The 20,848-nt window shown below is 42.5% G+C and overlaps 1 protein-coding gene across 7 annotated transcripts in view; it reads left to right on the forward strand.

The window, feature by feature from the left end:
* Positions 1-1,955: 1,955 nt before the first annotated feature.
* Positions 1,956-20,848, forward strand: part of LOC309571504 (rap1 GTPase-activating protein 1-like) — a gene marked incomplete at its 3' end in the record, with an annotated part of 40,748 nt that continues 21,855 nt past the window's right edge. For 6 of the 7 annotated variants that reach the window (XM_082279039.1, XM_082279040.1, XM_082279041.1 and 3 more), the window contains exons 1-7: positions 1,956-2,086; positions 6,989-7,082; positions 7,537-7,572; positions 12,774-12,821; positions 13,931-13,969; positions 14,089-14,280; positions 19,229-19,332. In XM_082279039.1, the coding sequence (XP_082135165.1) occupies positions 2,043-2,086; positions 6,989-7,082; positions 7,537-7,572; positions 12,774-12,821; positions 13,931-13,969; positions 14,089-14,280; positions 19,229-19,332 (557 nt within the window). In that variant the 5' untranslated portion in view covers positions 1,956-2,042. The remainder of the gene's footprint in view (positions 2,087-6,988; positions 7,083-7,536; positions 7,573-12,773; positions 12,822-13,930; positions 13,970-14,088; positions 14,281-19,228; positions 19,333-20,848) is intronic. The other variant, XM_082279042.1, reaches the window with a different exon arrangement.

The following is a 20,848-nucleotide window of genomic DNA, read 5'->3' on the forward strand; positions in this document are numbered from 1 at the left end:
TGAGGAACAGAAAGGGGTCCTGTGACTTGCCTACATATGATTTATTCATATTGTTATTGCTAAAGGAGGCTAATTAGAGCAGCAATTAGGGTATTTAATAATTGTTTGCTGTTTTGCTTATGCATGTTGAGGGCTTTGTACACAACTGGAGTTAGACAGAAGGTTAGGTAAAGCTGTGAGACAGTTAAATGAAAGCTGAGCTCAGTGTGGTTTTGTATGTGAACAAAGTTGGCTCTTGTCTGTCGTGGCAAGCTGCCGAAGAATAAGAATGGCAGAAAGACCTGAGCCTCTCTGTATGCTTTGATTTCACCATGGCCAGGCTTGATAGTGCTGCTGATAATGACCCTGAGATGGGGGAGGGCAGTAGTTACTGCTGGCAGCTCTCTCTAACAGCAAAAAATAATGTCTCTTCCTCCTTCCTAGATGCAGCAGAAATGGCAAGCTTGGCTCTTTGCCTTGGTCCAGTCACATCTCTGCTCAGAGATTCAGGTGAATGAGTAAGACCTGCTTGCTCAGAGGGCAGCTGCTGTATTCAGTGCTCTGAGCCCATCTGTGAGGCATTTGGGTTGGAGTGAGGATGTATTAATTGGCCCATGCTCCAGCATCAGATCTTCTGGGGAATTAAAAGAGGTAGACAAGAGGAAATTGAGTCACCTGGACTTCATGCAAGTTACTAAAAACAGCAAGCGGGCCCTTTCTTTGTCCATTCAAAGTTGTGACCTATTTTGATTCCTTGCTCCTTACAGTCTCTTTGCCCACCCACAGACCCTTGGAGTCCTCATAATCATTTCTATGCAGGTCTTTCATGAGTACAATTTATAGGAAGCATTATGATAAAAATGCTGCATTCATCCCTAAAACTTTGATATAACTCCTTGCTCTCTGCATTTTCATTTTCTTCCCCATCTCTATCTGCTATCTCATATTTTCTGTCTGGTCTGTCTGCATACTGTTTGCACTCTTCTTTTGCATCTTTCCTAGCTTTCTGGCAAATTCTGCCTCCTGTTCTGTGTTTCCTTATGTCCCCTTCATGAGTTAGAACAAACCCAGTGCGAGGCTGACATTTGGCGTAAGGTTGTAGCTGCTGCTTTTTTAGGTCTTGATGTAAAGAGAAAACATGACATCATCCTGTGGAATGAAACTGACAAGCACAGGAAAAAATACGTGTCCAGAAGAACTCCGTGTCCTCATTTAAACACAGGTACATGCATATTCTTGCTATGACAGACCATGTTCTCATGCTCAGTTTTTTTGCCAGGAATGATGATCTGTTGATGAGTCAATGCAAATACATGTGGTCAAGGGGTTTGTGACCCCTGAAAATTTGAGCTTCCCTAGTTTTCACGTTGGATCAGGGAGCTATTTCATAAGGGGTGCAGAGACAAATCTCTGTGGTACTTGATGTATGTCAGCTCCAAATGCCAAGGATTTGGATTTAGTGGGTTTAGTATCTTCCTAGCCTTCCCTTGAAGAGAATGGGGATTTCTGGAGAACTGCTTTGATGCTCACTTTCCTCACTGGACACTGAGAGCCTGGAGATATGATCTTGTTCTACAGCAGAGTTGAATAAGGGACCGCTCTGCTGTCCCTGTCTAGGCTGTGGCTGTGCTACCCTCACGGACAGCCCGGAGAGCAGCGTCCCTGGCCCGGCTGTCCCACCAGCTGCTCCTGCATGCTGTGCGCCATCCATGGGCTCCCACAACGGGGGGCTCCAGGGGGAACCGCTCTGCCCCAGCGGAGGAGGGGCAGAAGTCATCACCCCATCCCCCCTTGTCTCCTCTTCTTCCATCCCTCCTCCTCCTCCTCCTCCTCCCCTCCGTCCTCTCCAGAGGCGCTGCCCGCCGGGCCCGGTCCCGGCCGTGCGGGTCCCTTTCCTGTCTATCCGGTGAATCCCGGCCCGGGAGGAAGAGGAGGGGTGGGGGCGGGAGCCGCGGCTTCGCAGGGGGCCGGCAGGCAGCCTGTGCCCTTCTTCATGGCGAGGCCGGGGGAGAGCAGGCTCCCGAGGAGGGATCCCGGGAGCTGACTCAGCGGAGCAGTCCAGCATGTTTTCCCGGGAGCACGGCTTCCCTGCCGGAGCCAGCGGAGGGTAGGTACCGGGACCGGTGCCGGTGCCGGCGGCCGCGGGGCCTGGGGCCCTGCCTTTCCCGGGCAGCCCGGGGACGGGGGAGGGCAGCGGCTGCCGGCGTCTGGAGCGCAGTGCTGGAGCAGCAGGAAGAGTCCTCGCGGGTTGGCTGGAAGGGCGGAGAGCCGGGGAGGGGAGAAGGCGATGGCCGTACCCAGCCAGCAGGTCCGGCTCTGGCTGTGGGCCCGGCCCTCGCTGCCTCCCTCCGTCCCTCCCGGCCCCGCTCCGGCCGGGGGAGGCGGGCCATGGGGCGGCATCGGGTGCTCCTCTCCCGGGAGGGAAAGAGGGAGGCTCCACGGGCTTTCTTCTGCCGTCGTGGGAGTGGGGGATCTCTCCGACTGGGACTTGTCAATTAAGATTAGTTTCTCTCTGGAGTTCTCCTTTCTCTTGCCCCGTAGGGCAGTACCTGGCAGGCAGGAAGAGCTGGCGGGGTTCTCCAGGCCCTCCCGGTACTCTGCCCACCTCTTTGTGGGTGCACGAAGTCCTTAGCACAGGCTGCCCACGAATGGGAGCGGCGGCCTCCACGGGAGAGAGCTAGAGAGGAGTTAGGGTGGAAGAGAGGTTCCTTACTGGAAGTCAAAGTCTGTGCGCAAAAAGTTTGTGACCAGCTGAGAGCAAAACGCCTTTCATCTGTAGTGGTTGCTTCCTTTTCCTAGCTCTGCTTCAGTAATTAATTCTCTTGAGTTCGAGGAATCTATGTGTAAGCAAATTTCAAAGCTGTACAGGTGTTCTGAGAGTAGGGCTATTCATGTCATGTTTTCAGCTGTCTCCACCAAATACCTAACAATTGTATTTGGTAAAGCAAACACATCTCTCTAAGGCAGGAACAAGGGAGTGAAACAACAGAAGGTGTTGCTCAAGAGAAGTGGTTGTCCAGAATTTTCATTACGAGCATTTCAGGCCCGTTCTTCTCTCACATTACCTTCAGTTCTTTAGAATTGTCTGTCCCTTCTAGTGAAGGATTTAAAAAATGTATTACTGTCTCCCTGCAAGAAACTCTTATCAGGCTGGGACACCAGTTATTATACTGATTGTTGTTCCATAGATAGCTGCAAATCATGCTGTGGTGTTTCTCCAATTGGAAGGCTTCCAGATTAGCAAAAGTATTTACAACAGCTGTACACCTGCTTCCCTGTGAACTTTCAGGAAAACACTTACCTGAGGATTTGGGGCACTTGTCTTTTAGAGTTCAACAAAACCCCGTGTGCTCTGGAATATTTATGAAAGAATGTATGAAATTCTGTCCAATTTGTGTTTTTCTTAGAGCAAATATTTGCATTGACTATGTTATTGAACTGGCTCAGCTACAGCAGATAGCAATGATTTTGGAAGCTGGGTAGAGAGATCCCGTGACTGAAATAGCAGACGATGCTGCAAGACAGGAATAGACGGCGTGAGAAGAGTTGTAGTGGCTTAGAGATCTGCACAGGTTCTTCTTGTTCCATTTCAGAATTGAGAGTGGAATTGATCAGTGGATCAGCATTGCCTACATTTGGTTTGACAGCCTGATTGAAATTAAAGCACTGGCTACTGTCTATAGTAAAATCCCAATTTAGCCTTCTGCGTTTTCTAGGCCTTATGCTTCCCCTTGTTGCCGTGTCCTAAGAATAAAGCTTCAGCAAGTATACATTTGCACATAAATATTCCTCTCCCAATCTGCAGAATTGCTTTCCTTTTTCAGAAGGATGATGTTCTTCTTTTCTGTGATCAAAGAGTTTGAAGTTCCAATTTTAAAAGAAGTATGTTCCCTTTCTGTAATACAGTCTAGTGCATTTCGTTTCAGAAATTAAAAATTCCAGAAACTGAATGTGGACTTTAAAGCAATAATTATAATAGCCCCAATTTTTTGTGATACTTTATTAAAGATAATGTGAAATCTAAGGTATTCTCTAGGATTTTTAAAGGGCCGAGGCATATTCCTAATTTGGGATAATTACAGAATTGTGAACATCTCTAAATGTATGGTAAGACTGATGAATTTGGCATCTTCTGGACTCAGCTGGACAATAGAACTGTACTAGGATTCAATGGTAAGGAACAGTTTCTGCCCAAAGTTGTCCAGTCAGTCCAAAGTGTTGAGATGAATTCATGGTGAGAGGACAGGGGCAGGACTGGCCACACTGACCTCATGTAGGAACCACCAGATTTCCGTGATGCAGGTGTGTATTTAACTCCTCTGCATGATTCAGCATTCAACTCCGCGACATGCCAAAGAAAACACTAGCATGCAACAAGGCCCCAGGACATCCAGTTGCACAAAAGGTTCTATTGTTACACTTCTTTCTGAAAACAAGAATTTATCAAATTAAGCTCTTACCTTTTTAGGGCTCACAGAACAGAAACTTAAGAGACAGTGAAAATGTTTCATCTACTGCCTTGGACATAAATTTTGCTCATCCCAAACATTCTTCAAGTAAATGAATAAGATGATAAATAAAGCATGTATTAGTATAGTATTAATATTAATTTAAATTACATTTGCCATCAAACTATTTAAATATTTATTTTAGGTTGTCAAGACTAACTCCTACATCTTCCCTCCCAGGTATTTTATGGCCTTAATTTCTAGGTGCATTACACAGATCTCTCTCATTCGAATTTCAGGAGAAAACTGTGGGATGGAAGCACTGTGTTACTTTGTGTGGAGGAGCCTATATGCAAGTTACATGATGCCATTGGGCCACTAGAATGAACTGTGAATTGTCAGAGAACTGGTGAGCGTTATGATTCTAAGAGCTTGTGATAGAGTAGTTTCAAGATTACAGAAATATGTTGTACCTCCATACAAGAGGGAGTGTAGCCACTGCTTTCAAAGCAAGGGTCTGCATGACCAGTCTCAGCATGGAAGCAGTAGCAGTCGTGCATCTGATAGCTACAGGACAGCAATTCTTGATTGCATTATAGGATTATTATATGTATTGTGTGATGGTTGTATGGCCAGTGATGAATGGTGTCTCTCGAGCTCTGTCTTGGGACTGGTGATCTTTAATATCTTTTATCAATGACATAGACAGTGGGACTGAGTGCACCCTCAGCAAGTCTGCAGATGACACAGAGCTGAGGGGTGTGGTTGACACAACAGAAGAAGGGACCATCCAGAGGGACCTGGACAAGCTTGACGAGTGGCCCTGTGAGAATCTCGTGAAGTTCAACAAGTCCAAGTGCAGTGTGCTGCACCTGGTTCAGAGCAATCCCAGACATGGGCACAGACTGGGAGATTAACTCATTGAGAGCAGCCCTGTGGAGAAGGACTTGGGGTTCTGGTAGAGGAAAAGCTAGACCTGAGCCTGCAGAGTGTGCTTACAGCCCAGAAAGCCAAACATATCCTGGGCTGCATCAGAAGAGGAGTGGCCAGCAGGTTGAGAGAGGTGATTTTCCCTCTCTACTCTGCTATTGTGAGACCCCATGCGGAATACTTCACCCAGCTCTGGGATCCCCAGCACAAGAGAGATGTGGACCTGTTAGAGTAGGTCTAGAGGAGGCCACAAATATGATCTGAGGGCTGGAGCTCCTCTCTACAAATACAGGCTGAGAGAGCTGGGGTTGTTCAGCATGGAGAAAAGAAGGACCAGGGCAGACCTTCCTTCTAGTACTTAAGAAGGGCTTATTAAAAAGGAAGAGTGACTTTTTCCCGGGCAGGTAGCGACAGGACAAGGGGGAACAGTTTTAAACTAAAAGAAAAGAGATTTATATTACATGTTAGGAAGAAATTCTTTACTCAGAGGATAGCGACGCATTGGAACAAGTTGTCCAGAGACGCTGTGGATGGCCCATCTCTGGAGTGTTCAAGACCAGGTTGGATGGGGCCCTGAGCAATCTGATGTAGTAGGTGACATCTGGCAGAGGGGTTGGAACTAGATGATCTTTAAGGTTGCTTCCAACCCAAACCCTTCTGTGATTCTATGACCACATAAAAATCACATTCATGATTGCATGACAAAGTAAATGAGTCCTGTCTCTTGTAAACCTGTGCTTAGTTCCCAGCCTCACCTATGTGGCCTTCACCATGGCTTAACCTCAGTTTGTGACTGCTAGTAAAAACTGTGAGTGGCATGGAATGTTTATTAAGTAACAGTAGGAGAGGTGCAGCTGGCAGTGAGACTCTCTGTAGTGCCGTGGGCAATGCTATATATGTCTTCTAAACTACAGCATATTGTTTGTATGGCTTTTTATTTTCTCTTCTATGAATGTACACACTTCTCTGTTTGTACACACTGCTGGTCCAGCAGGGACCATAGTAATAACATATTTTCCATAGCAGATGTGCAAACAAAAGCTCACCTAATCTCCATGCTGGCTGTACCAGCAGTGGTAACACAAAACTGTGTCTGCATCTCTGTAGGGTGTTACCAGTTCTGTTCTAGTGCCATCTCTGTTATGCTCCTGTCTTTGAGACTAATACCCAGGCTGTGGCAGCTGGGGCTGTCCTTTAGGAGTTGATTTCAGTGGTGGTTCAGAACTACTTTCATCCTTTTTGATATGGTTCTGTTGTGAGATCTGATTACAAAGCTTCTCATGAGACATGTCTTTATTGTGCTCCAAATCCATGATGGAAGAGGAACTTGGCAGAGAAAGATCATTCAGCACTTACATGACAGTTGTGAGGAAAATATTGTATGTGAGCAGAGACAGAGCAGTCAGAAGCCAGAAAATTTTTGCTGCTACATCCAGGATGTTTGCAAGTTCAGCCGCCTCTGGGATTCTCACAGGGAATGACAGCTTCCTTACAGGCAAGAAATGGCCTGGGGAGAGGAATGGTAAGCAGAAGGCAAAGGAGACACTGCAGGCAAGCACTGACATGTTGAATTCTCTTAAGAGTTAACTTTTTCTTTCTTTTTTTTCCTTTTCTGCCTCTGTCTCTTGCAGGAGGTCTGAGGAGGCAGTGCAGGGTTTCAGTGATGTTGTAGACTCTCCCACTGAAGGCTTTCCATGTGTTCTCACTCCTGCTGTCCCCAACAAGGTAAAAGCAGACCATGTCTGGCCCAGGGTTGGTGTGTGCTTTGAGCAGAAGTTACGTGTGCTGAAGAAATGACTGAAATCAAGCTCGTGTGCATGCGTGTCTTACAGCTATAGTTGCCTCCTTCTGTGAGAATCCTAAACTTGCTAATTTGATCAGTTCTTATGCCATACTGTGTCAAGTCAATCTGACCTATTGAAATAGAGAAATTCCTGATACCTAACTGACCGGGCTTCAGGTCAAGCTTTTGCAACACAAACTGAAGACAATTTGGCCACTTGTTTTGTCCATGCTGCCAATTACGGAAGAACAATTCCATCATGTCTTCAGCAAACAAGTAGTTCCTTTGTTATATGGAAGGAACTGTTGGCTCCTTCAGTATCTGAGTCACCAGAAGATAATGTTAGCTTCTGCAAATGTCAAATTACTTTTCCCTGTTGTCTTTCCCTTTTCACAGACTGCGGACTTGTTTGAGATGATTGAAAAAATGCAGGTAAGGAGAAGTAATTCTGTCAAACTTTGGGATCTCTTAATTCTTTGTAGCAAACAAATAATCAGCTACTATTTGTCCTTTCACTTCACTCAGAATACCCTTTGATGCAGGCTTGCAGAATTTTTAGGTCTTCTAGGCTCAATCTCTTACTCTTCAATGGGATTTCAAAAGCATTTTTCTGTGTTCATTTTTCCAGTCAGCATGATGGAAGCAATAGACACAGGTTATTATAATTCTGTCTGTTCTTTGCAGAAGTGTGATTCTGAGAGAAAATCAAAGTCGCAATAAGGTATCTCTGGCATCTTCTTCAGGAAACTCTGTTCTGCTGGGTAGCAGATATAATGACAGGTGATTAATGGGATGTTAACCTAACTGCATTTAGCAAGGTCAGACAGTTTAATAAATAACTACTATAGGTCCTGTCTTTAACTTGTGCAAGAAAGAAGGACTCTGTCTTAATTCTTACACAGAAATACATGCATTTAGCTGCATATATAATGTTATAAACTTAAAATAGGGCTGAGTTGGTTTTTTCCACTTTTCTGTATCAGATAAAGAAATAGTAATATAATAATATGTTTGTTATATGCGTTAAATATCTAACAATGAAGTCTTCAAATTTTTCAGATTATGTGTTCTCAGAGCATCCTTGCCAGGTTACCAGTAGTTTCCCTGAGTGGTGCACCTTCTTTAAAGTGCTGTGCTTAACCTTGACCTAACATAACACATAGCGTGGCACATAACCCCTGCCTTTTATTATGTGCAGAAATTAAACTTACCAAAACAAATTAACTTCTTTTCTGGAATTTGGGTAATCAGATTATGAATATGAGGAAAATGCCAGACTTTAGTAGGACTATAAAGGTGAGGAGGTAGAAGGTAGCAGCAAAATGCTGAGTATAGAGTTATGAGGCTGAAGTCCCATTTGGCAGACTGGGCAAGGAGGAGTGTGGGAGGGAGGGGCTGAAGGTGTTATCTGCCATGTATTCATGTGTAGACAGACACAGACCTTGCAACCAATTTACTCACATCCAGACTATGTTTGGGATGTATTCTTGCTGCTTTAGAGTAGCAAGCTCTGTAAGTGTGCCTGGCTCATTTAACTCTGTGCACGAAAGTAAGCTTGAGCATGTAGATCTGCTTCAGTTCAAGCACATACTGAAAGGTTATGACAGTCCTTCCCAGGCCTTTTGAAATATGGATAAGAGAGAGTCACTGCCGTGTGTCCCACAGTGGAAGACTGTTGCTTAAGATTGTCAGTGTTTCTCAGCTCCCAGTTTACCATATGGAAAATCTGACTGGATTTGCACCTCTTTAGTTAGAGAGATAACAGGGAGGTGATGAGAATTTCCAAGGCATGCAGACTACCTAATTTTGCATCTATGATGTTTTCTTAGCTGTCCATTGTTAAGCCTTTATAACATTTGTTTTTTTCTAGTTAAGCTTGTTTTGTCACCTGACTTGCACTAGGAGAATCAGTAACTGCTGTCTAACAGACTTTTTGAAAGTTGAATGTTTTCCAAAAGAAAAAATTATCCTAATATTTCTTCCTAATATTTTTATTATCTTTTTCAAGATTTTTACTAGCTATTTTTTCTCTTTTGTTTGTTTTTGCTTTCCCTTTCCTTCCATATGACTGTGACTATCCTTTAGATTTGTTTAACCATTCTTGAAAACGAAATATGGGATTTTCATAAGCAATCAAAGTGAGTAAAAGTCAAAGCAGGAGACTTGAACATTTCTCCTATAAAATAATAACAAAAAAGCCTCAGGATAGAATTGATTTTTGAGTACTTTTACAATTGGATTGGAGTATAATCGTTCAACTGAAAACTAGGATAGCCATTTCACATTTTGTGTGATGAATTAACAGGTAATTTAATTTTTTGCACTGAAACCAACCCCGAGATCTGGGAAAGAAGTTTGCCTTTTTTTTTTTTCTTTCTCTTTTTTCCTTCTTTTCAATTTTATTATACATTTCTTGGAAATGAATGAGCTACTGGTCACTTCGTTCTGTGCTTACAGACATAGTGCAGTCACAACAAATACTGTGTTAAGGACACTTAGTAATATGTTGTTCCTGGATTGCTTTGCAGTGCAGGCAATTGGAAAACAAGGAAATTTTATTTCATCCAATAGGCTCAGATATTTCAGATCTTCGTATGTTTGCATAGCCAATGCCTCTTCACTTGACTGCTTTTGTTCACTGCCTCTGTTCTGCATTCTTATGGTTTCTTCATATTCTTTAGTCTTGTTTTCTCACAACTACTTTCATTGTTCTTTCCCCTGTATCCCCTTTTGTAGCCAAGTTGCCTATTTTGAACTAGGCTCCCTCAAGGCACTGCTCTTTCCCCATAAAATATGTGCATTATCATGTATTGTTATGCCGCGTTGGACCCTGACTCTGGGTCTGGACACTTTTTTCTCTGTCATTCGTTCTTCCATCCTGCTCAGGCCAGGTGTTTCCCCTGTACAAGACCTTGGGAATATGAGATTCCCAGACTGGTGCTGTCTCCAGTAAGCTACCCAGGGAAACAGTGAGGGAAAGCCTTTCCTTAAAGGCAGTGCTGCAAGCCAAACCAAATCCAACCAGAAGGATGTCTCAAGGGGTGGCTGAGACTGCTGCAGTTTATTCCTCTCCCTTTTGAGGAATGTCAGTGTTCATCAAGCAGTTGTTCTCCCCATGCTTTGACTCTTCCAACAACTTGTGCTGTAAGTTTCCTGTGGTCCTGGTTAGCCTTTAAAATAAAGCTTTGGACTGTACAGCCCAGGGCTGCATTATTCTTACCTTAAGCTTCACTCCAGAGGAGAGGTTGGTAGATTTGAACTTATATCTTCTGCTTCCAGGCTACCAGGAGCTTCCTTAACAGTGCAGAGTCATGGAATGTGCTGGTACATTCCTGTGCTGTCTATAGAGGCTCTGATACAGAGCTCCTTTACAGCAGCCCAGAAAGTTTTCCCTCAGGCCTTGCTGAGATACTGGTCTCCTACCAGGACCTCCTTTGAAACTGGAAAATTCTTGCCATTATCAGATCTGCCAAAAATGCCAAGGAAGGAGAGAGAAATATTAGAAAATTGCAATTTCCCAATCTCCATTTTCAAGTGCAGAAAGCTCATTGTGCACAGCAAGTGTGTCCCAGTACTTCCCACAGTTTGTTGCTGCTTTGTACCTATGTGTCCCTCCTGTCTCAGTCCTGTTTTGACAGTGCACAGGACTTTCTGTCTGTTTTCCACATCCCTGTTTCAGAACCTGGTCTTCCTTGTGAACCTCAACTCAGAAGGTTGACAACTGAAACTCGAGACCACATCAACCAAACACTCTTTAGCACGTACATTCCATGCACTCGACTTTTTCACCTTCACAACTTCCCTAAATGCAAAATGGTTACTACCTCTGCAAAATATAAAGATCTCTTGTCACCCTGTTTTCCATCTTAATTTCACAACTCACCACGTCCTAATAGTTGGTTGTTCATTTTGTCAGTGCTGTGTACTGACATCACAATTCAAAACATATATTCTAAAGTTTTGCTATGAAGAGTATTTCCAGCCTGGTATTTGTTTAGTCTCCACTGCTGAAAACACAAAAGAAAAACAATTTTTTTGGGGAGGGAGTGTAACTGTCTCAAAGCTCAGCATTTGTGGTTTGATCTTGTGACACCCTGTAGGTAACATGTGAAGCCTCTTTCTCCTATTATAGCTAAGGAAAATAATTTGGTTTTTTGTTATCTGCTCGTTGTTCCTTCCTTGCTTTACTGTGTTTCTATATTTAACCAATTGAAATTTGTTGTTACTGCTACTTTTTGTGATTGAACTCAACCTCAGACTTCTGAAGAATAACCTCATGCATCTACAGCTAGTCTCCCTTACCCTGGAGTTTAGCCATACTGGTTTAATTCTGATGTTTTTAAGAGTTTTTTAAAGGTGTTAAGCATTTGTTGTGTACTCAAGGTCTTGCTCTTCATGATTTCATGAAAGTTTAGGTTTTCTTATGGCTTCTTCTTAGGTTTTTTTAGTAAACTTTCTCATTTTCCTAAAACCTTGTTTTTATGTGAAGTAGCTATTGGGTTTCTTTCTTTTTTTTTTTTCTTTGTTGCTCCTGCAAAGAGCATCCTGATTATTATGAACCCTCAATAGTAAGGTTGCTGTTGCTCAGTGTTAGTGGTGCTATGCTAGCAGTTTTTGCATCCTGTACAGCTGGAACATTGTCCAGAAGTTTTATTCCTGAGCCTCCTAAGTCTCCACTGTAGAGCTCCTCTGAGATTTACCTATTTTTACCAGAATCTAGTTGACAAGCTAGTTCCACTGTAGAATATGTGCACAGGCATGGCTGTTACCAATCCAATCCTGATTATTTTCACAACAAAGTCAAGAGCTGCTTATCCTGTCTGGAATCCCTGGTTAGCCACTCCATTAAGCAGTCACTGATGGTATATAGAAATGTAGTCTCAGCATCATGTTCCAGTATGAGAGTTCCAAGATTTAGGTGACAGTAGTTGAATACTCATGTACTGTGTGTAAGAGAAACTACATTTTAAATCCTGGTCCTCACCTTCCTACCTGATGATGCAAATTCTGCTTCTTACTCTTATGTCTGTGAGGCTCACTTGGACTATGGCCTGTTGACCCTCATATATTTGGGTCTGGGCCTCTGCTCAGTCTGTGTTGGGGCTCTCTTCACTAAAATTGTCTTATTCTTGTGTGATTCTGCTGCAGAGGTGTGGTGGAAGTGAGTTACTTTGCCGTGGTGAGAAGGCAGAGGATGGAATAGCCTTAAGAAGGAAAATCAAGTGTGGATGCCAACTCCTGATTCAGGAAGAAACTAGGCAGCCTTTTGCCCTGTTGTACCAACCCACCTTGTAGTCATTCCATTTTTTTTTTTCCCCTTGGGATAGGAAGGAAGGTAGCTAGAAGAGATTAGAGAATCAGTTTGGGAGATTGTTTTTAATATCTGCCAGTTGTCTGCTTTTTAAGAGGTGTAAGCTTGGGGGTAGCTTTTCAGTTTTAATGCCAGATTAGGGGACTGGCCAAGTTCTAGCTTCACTTTTCATTTTTATACCGATCTTCCAACTTCACTTAAAATGGAAGATTTTATAGAGGGACAAAATATGTGTATTGAGGATATGAAGAAGGACACAGAGGGTAAGTGAAACAAACTTGCTAAAATACAGGATTCACTGTCTGTGACTTTATGTTTCCAGGGGAGTCGTCTGGATGAACAAAGGTGTTCCCTTCCAGCTCCTCTCAAGGTCAGGCCAAGTCGTTATTGCCTCTTAAATTGTTGAGAATGGCAGATAATTACTGACCTGGCTTGTAGTATATTTCATACTGGAATGAACGGGGAGTCTACAAACATCCCAAGAACACTTCTATGCTTGCCTTTTTTATTTTCTTTTTTTTTCCTAGTTGCAGCACAGGAGGGTGAAACTATGTAGATGAAGTAGAATTAACACTTCCCTTTTTCTAATTTAAGTGGTTCCAGTAAGAGTTTATTATTATTAAAAGTGTTAGTTTTGATTAAGTAGTTTCTTAAATTTATTCAATTTAAGAGCTGTAATAATATTTATAAAACCACATAGTACTTATTTCAGTAGTCTGCTGGATGACTCATAGAGATGCTACTAGAAAGTTGACCTGTTTTGCCCAATATTAAGGCAATAAGGACAGATTCCCATCTTAAATCCTCAGTGCTTCCTCTCCATTTCTTCAGTCTCAGCTCAGGCCCACTAACCTTAAAATCAAACTTGACTTTGATCTTGGGATGATGTATGAAAAAGCCACAGAGAGAACTGACATAGCTTTATTCTGACAGACGTAGTCAGTGCTCTTTGTGGTGATGGAGGGAGCATCCAACTGGCAGAAATTGACTCAGATACTGCTTCTGTTCTCTGAGTCACACCTCAGCATTGCTCGGATGCATACCACAGATCAGCCATGGAGATGACACAGCCTCAATCTCACTGTAAATAACAGCACTTTTTCTACCATTCCTGCTGTCATCCCTGTCTGCAGGACAGCAGCTGTCTAACATTGTGTGGAAGGAAAGGAGAGAGGTTGTCACTCCTAACCACATCCAATTTGTCTATGGTTTGCCTGCTTCCTTCTTTTGCATGCCTATATTCTGTGTAGTTTCAAGGAGGAGGGTGGGTAAAATCTGACTCCTAAATTTATTGTTCTCAAAGTTTTATATGATAATGCTGAGACCTTGGAAATGTAGTCTGACCTTAAGTCCTAAAGTAAAACTCTAAGGTTGACCTAGGGAAGAATGGAAGCTGAGGGCACAGCTTGCACAATCATGAGAGCATAATACTTTAAAAGATGTCACATGTTTTTTGCTAATGGCCTGTTCTGATTTCAGACAGAAGAGGAGTATATTCCTTACCCCAGCATCCATGAGGTAGGTTAGTACTGCTCTCTTCTCTCTCTGTCCTTTGACTTCATTGGTTTTTCAGCTTATTGGCTTTCCAGCTTACAGACTTGTCAGTTTTAATGTTTGTTCTCTGTCCTTCTGAATAGGTATTACAGAAAGGGTGGCCATATCCTCTCATTATCCTTCCCCAGTTTGGGGGCTACTGGATTGAAGGGACCAGCCACAACCTCTCCAGCTTGAGTCCAGCTCTGTCTGAGGTACCCTTTTCCTGGAGTGGTAAAGTGAAACTGGAAAGTGACCCTACAGCCAAGCTGTACCGCAAACATTTTCTGGGAAAGGTAAGGGTGACCTTCAGAGCCTTCTTTGCCCACCCAGACACAAGGCTGAAATGTTTCTCAGACTTTTTCTGGTGGACTTAAAAATGTCTGCACTGCTGCTACATTTCAGTTCCTTATGATGCCTTGAACTGATGTAAATGAGGTGCACACTACAATATGGTCTGTGGTGTTTTAAATTGGTCATGTCCCATTGTGAAATGTGCATCATCCTGTGCATTAATAGAAAGATTTGCACAGGAAATGCTTTTATTTAGTTAAGAAGGTCTTTTGAGGCTCCTAGACAGATACCAACCTTGGGATAACAAGTGGAAAAAAGTGTAATTGTATTGGAAATGGCGTTGTTTTTAGAGGGGACTTCAGCACTGACAGTGCAAGCTCCTCACTAGGAAGCAGAACAGTCCATTTCCCTCCGTGTATCATCATTACAGAATGTATATGATGAAACTGGACCATGTGTTTTATACTTGTTGATTTAAGTAAGTTTGGTGCTAAATGTTCCATGACTTTAAAAATTCCAATTTGACATATAGGGAAAGAGAGCTAGACTTCATAAAGTGAATGTTAAGTGGCCAGCCATTAAGGTCCATCTGGGCAGGCCTGTTTAGGGATTCGGTTGATTACCAGATTGAATTTCAGGATGATATTAGCCATAAAGAACAAGTGAGAAGAACCCATGATCTTTTCTGAGATTTGGTTCATGGCATAAGGAGGTAAGAAAGCCTGACAAGGATGCTCAAGCTGCATCTTATTCGGTGATCTCCCTCAGTGACTGCTCAGTAAGTTCAAAACCAGGAATAGGTGGTGCTTTGCACGGTGCTGGAGACCTGTTCTACAGTATTTGGGCTTGTCAGAGTGATCTGTAGCTGATCTTGTTCCGCAGCAGTGGAAAATGATATTAATATGATCTATAAATAATTAGGGGAAAAAAAGAAGCCTTCCTGGAGGTTTCCCCTCAAGACTGACAGATCTGCTGTATAATTTGTTCATGGACATTTATCCTGTAACCTTCTGGAAGCTTTCAGTATGCCACCTGTAATTATTTTTCTGTCATGGTAAATTTAGGGTTGTACTTGAAGGCTTCCAGAGCCAGATAGGATGATAGGCAAATTTGGATATGATTTTTTCAGTCTGATTGTAGGGTTCACTGCTGACCTCGTATCACAAAACAGTTGAGGTTGGGTGGGACCTCTGGGGCTCATCTTGTCCACAGTCCTGCTCAAGGAAGGTCATATCATCACTGTTCCTTCCGAGTTAGATCCAGGAGTTCCTCTGTCATCGGGCTTCACATTTGCAAAGTGCCCAACCATCGGTGCCTCAGTACTACAGAAAAAACTCTTTCTATGTTCTTCCTTTTCTGGTGTCCAGTGTTTTATTCTTTGCCTTAACTGACATGAATGTGTGTCCATATTCAATTAAACATGCAAGTTTTTGAGCAATCCACTGTCAGAAAAGAACAAGGTGAACAGGACTCTTGTCACAAGAAACTCTACCCATGATGAGAAAACCTTGCCCATGGTTTAAAAGCTTAGTTAAGGTGAGAGCTCAGTGCTTTTCCACTAGAAGAGTATTTCTTCAGTGCAGAGAGTTAGTGATAGCAGTGATTTTGATGCTGTGTTGGGTCCTTTTTTTGCTGATAACATGGGAAGATTATTTCAGCAATGTCAGGAAAGGTCTCATGCTTTGAATAATGGCAAACAGTTCTTAGCTGAAGAAGAGTCTGAAAGCATCATGTGGTGGGGGAGGCATAGACAATGGTTTAGGGAATATCCTTTAAGCGAGATGGGACATCAAAGTATTGTGTGGTACTACAGACTTAATATGCATGTCTGTGTTGTGGGTGTGCATGTGTAGATCGCTCAGACTTGGACAATTCTGTGATACTTTTTGCAGAACATCTTACAGCAGACCCTGTAAAACAAGCAGCAAAAAAAGTGCTGGAACATTCAAGCCATAGCTCAGTTCCTTTTCTTTACCTCATGTGTTTTATATGATGATTACACAGTAATTACACAGTAATTTAGCCTTTAAGGAAGAAGGCTGTAAAACCTTATGTCTTATACTGTGAAAATTATTCAATGTCTATGTTGTTTTTGAAGGCTGCAATGAAGAGAAGTAGCCTGAAGCCATGAAGGATTTAGTAAAGGTGCACTGTGGAACTGCCAGTCAAATAAACTTAGGGTGCAGTTTCACAAGCACTTGCAGCTCTCAGTGCTGATGAGAGAAGCTTTCTGCTATGCATTCATATGTGATCATGTATTTCTCCTTTATGCTGTTCTCTCTTTGTGCTGGTTAAAGCTGCTGCAGATGGCAGATACCTTACTGGCTTTAAAACTTCTTGGGCAAACTGTCAGCATTCCTTGCGTGTTCTGTTAGTCTTTTCCCTTGGCCCATGGAGATACTTAATTGTTTTAACAGAGATCTATTTGAAATCTAGAACTGGCTTTCAGACTATATTAAATGTTACAGAAACTGCTTCTGGGGCTGAACAAATTTGTACTTAATACATAGGTCATCTCAGCTCCAGGGTATCTTGTCATCACTGACTTGGCATCTTCAATATCAACTGTAAAGCCTTTTGATGGTTCCTCTCTAACTCCAGGACAGCTAACAATAAAGGCTGCTGTCCACTGAAGGAATCTGAGCCTGACTTCTGTTGCCTATGTGTTTTTACAGAGAAAGAAAGTCATAAGGAGTACATTATAGGTTTATTCATCCATACAGTTGCTCAGATCTCAGTTTAAACCCCAGGCTTACATTCAGGATCAAGCTACATAGCCAGAGTGGCTTTGACAAAAATTCAGTTATTTTAAGACTTCCACTAATTCTGGTGTCCATTCCACAGTGAGGATTGCACCCATTTGTGCAGCTCTGCCTGGCTATGTCAGCTGCAGGGCTGATAGCCCAGTCTCCAAAGCAACAGAGATTCCTCTCTATCAAATCTGCTGGGGTCTGGCTTAGAAATCTCATCAAAAGGCATCTTGATTTCTGGTCTTTGCAACTCAGTGTTACCTTTAGCTGCAGCTAACCTCATGCTTTGGTTCTTCTTCTTCTGCTTTGCAGTCTAGTTCTGGTTTTTTGTTGGCATTGTGCCATCTTTTTCCTTTACAGCCTGTCTTGGGCATTCAGCCTGGCATTTGACTTCTTTGGTTTATGAATTTTGATTCTAGACTTCAACTCACTGTGGGACATGGTCTTGCTTTGCTCCTTGAATCTGTCTCTATTCCTCAGCTGCTCTGTCTTTCTGCCCTTGGTTACTGCACCTGATTCTCGTTCACATCCCAAAAATCTGTTAGTATCCTGAAAGTCATGGTCAGGAGAAATAAACTGTCCTTTGTGGCTTCCTTTGATTTCAGCTTTTCTTCCCATGTACTATTATTGACCAGTGTGACAGATCACACTGGACTTCTGTGATTTGAACACTGCAGCTAGAGGCCATATTATTCTGTTTGCATCTCGGCTGCTCTTAGACCTTACCTTTTCCAGACTGTCTCGTTTGATCAGCCATGGAACCTCTTGTCCATAAGTCAGTAACAGGGCAGTTCTGGTGTTGGTTTTTTTCTGTCTCAAAGAGGAGGCGAGGACAATGGCATCTTTAATACTTAAAAAAGTTAGATAGCAACATCTTCACATTTTGGTTTAGGATAGTGGCTATAGTCTTACTTATTCCTATTTTTTGTTTCAAGGAGAGGATTGGTTTATGTCTGTTAACTTCAAGTTGGCTGTGTCCACATAGATATCAGAGTATTTCACTAGATGTGTCTTTATTTCTGACAGTGAGTCAGAACTATGACTAATACAAAAAATTCAGACAGCAAGAGACAATCTTACCAGTGTGTTGAGAGAGGCTGTGATCTATCAGAGCCAGAGCAGACCTTCTAGGCATATATATATATATGTATATTCTATATATTCTAGGCAAAAGACTGAGGAAGGAGCTGACATTTTTTACCAAATTACACTTTGCTCCCAGTGAGTTCTTCACTAATTTATTGTGCCTGGAGTATTCCTTTCACAGAACATATTCCAAATCGTGCAAGTTTTGACTGTACAGCTGAATACAACTTACTGTCCCACTTCTGTGTCATGCATGAGGATGCTTTTCCGTTAGGATGGTGGGAGCGATCAAGGCATTTCTGCACGATTTCACCTAAATAGTATTTTTGTTGTGCTGGAGGTTTCCATTCATTCCTATGTCAAAAGGCTTTAGCCTTTTGAGGTTAGAGATGATATAGCAATATATATGATATAGCAATATACAAAAAACACTGGAACATGGCTGTATACCCAGGAGAAATGTATGGCCACAGCCACTTATGTATAGAGACTGTGAAAATGTTTGCAGTATGTTTCATTGTTTGACTGAGTGACAGTGTTCCAGGCACACTCCACTAAAGCTCAGGCAGTGTTAGTGGCACTGTGGAGAACAGTCTTCATCTGCAAAACCTCTTTGCTTACTGACTGTATCCTTCCTGAGATGTGAGCACTCTTGGAGGTCAACCATATACCATATTGATCCTGCGATCATTACTCTTTAGACAGAAAATTCCCACAGCCACATCCAGCTGAATGTGTGGGAGACACTGCTTAGTCATGCAGAATCTGAATGGATACAGGGAAAGTCCACAAAAGATACGATTTTATTTACAAGAAACTCAATTTCTTCAAAATATGTTACTGAATGTTCTAATACTGTTCCATCTCAGAAGCTCTTCTGATGTTGGACAGGTGAGGAGGAACTGAACTGGCTGGATGCACTTTGACTGATATGCTCATGCACTGATGTTCAAGTGGTCTGGAAGACAACATATGCACATTTTGAAGCATGCTATTGCTTATTAAATTAAAAATTAGTTAATCTTGAGTGACGGGTTGTACGCAAAAAAAATAACCTGGTGAACTTCTCCAGGAAGTGTGCTGGGAATAATACATTTTGGTTTCCTGTTTGCAGGAGCACCAGAACTTTTACTCCAGTGACATGTCCTTGGGGTACCTAGTACTTTCTGTGAAGTATGAACAGATCGAGAAGCAGGAAAATCTACGCCTGTTGCTGAGGTAACAGTGCCTGTTATTGACGTGCACATAACTTGCGCTTCCTCTGCATAGATGTGGGTGTGAGTTTCATGTCTTTCTTCTGGAGAGAAAAGAAACTGCAAAGAAACCTTTGAGCCCTTTTTCCTTGCCTCCTGCTCTTGAGTTGCTCTCAGCAGTTTCCTTAAGGAAGCTGATGTGGTGCTTACAGGTGCATCTTTGTAGTACCTGTGTGAAAAATACCTGTTCTTCCCTCAAATGGAAAGTTTTTGTGTTTATTCTGTGTACTTAAGAGACATATGAGTACCCTCTAGGAGAATATGGATTGCCTAATGGAGGACAGCCTAGCCCAGGCTTTGTACTTGAGATCACCTTGAAGGTGATCCAGAACATTCCCTAGATTCCCAGGGCAGTCTATGAAGCCATAACCCTTAGAGAGGGTTATGAAGAGAGATACTACCTAGAGAGAGCTGCTGAATGAACTAGAAGGAGAACAGAGAAGGATCTTGCGTAGGTGAGAGGCTGCTGCAGAGGAGCTTTTTACCACACTACAGTCTGGGTGCACTCCCAGTAGGCAATATGCTACTGGAACCAAGTGATGTACAGTTGCCACTGACAAGGATTTGTTCAGGACTGAGGGAAGAAAATGGTTGCATAGTGACACTGAACCATGCTGTAAATCAAATCCCTCCCGATGGGAGAGAATTTTCTAAAAGTCCTTGCAAGGAGTTTCAAAGAATAAACTGAGACTTTTCCTGGAGTTTCAATGCTGCTGGATAGTTGTTTATTAAGTCTTATCAGAGGAACAGAGCCACTAGCGTGGCCCAGGCATAACACAGAGCACAGAAAGCAGGAGGGAAGTCCAATTATCAAGATTTACATGGCTTTTTAAAGATAATTTAACAATACTTACTAAAAACATATATTATTTTCACTTTCCTACCAATTATTCAGTAACACGGGCAGGAACTGCAGAATTCTCTATCCAGACATTCCAAACTACTTTTACTGCAGAACATGGAGTAGTAGAAGGAGGAGAAGAAGGTCCAGAGAACAAAAACAATCCTCCATTTTTATATTTTTTACTCTTATCTATTTACTACAAAGAGAAGCCCAAAACCTCTAAATTTTTCACCCTGTGACAATCTTACATAGTAGTCTATCACCTAATTCACACCACTGTATTTTCTAGTTCTTGTCTGACTGTTGGTAATTTTTTCCAAGGTTGGAGGTTAAAACAGTGTTGTTCAGGGGGGTAAGAACCCTTAAAAACAGGCAGAGAAATATTCTAGCACTCTGGGTTCCTACAGCATAGGAATTAGCTATAAGACAATCACTGGTGGGTTTCCTTGAGTGTCTGCAGAGAATGCTCCAGACTGCCAGCAATAATCTGGGAATAAAGAGAGAGCCTGTTTGTGAGCTGTGCCTGGAATGTTTATCTTCCTATGTGGAAGACACCAGGAAGGAACAAAAGGGTAGTTATTGCTCTATTAAGATACTTTATTATATGCAGTACTTTTTGCTCAATAGCTTGTTTATA

The sequence above is a fragment of the Coloeus monedula genome, assembly GCF_965178545.1.
Source record: "Coloeus monedula genome assembly, chromosome: 3".
NCBI classification, from domain to species: Eukaryota; Metazoa; Chordata; class Aves; order Passeriformes; family Corvidae; genus Coloeus; species Coloeus monedula.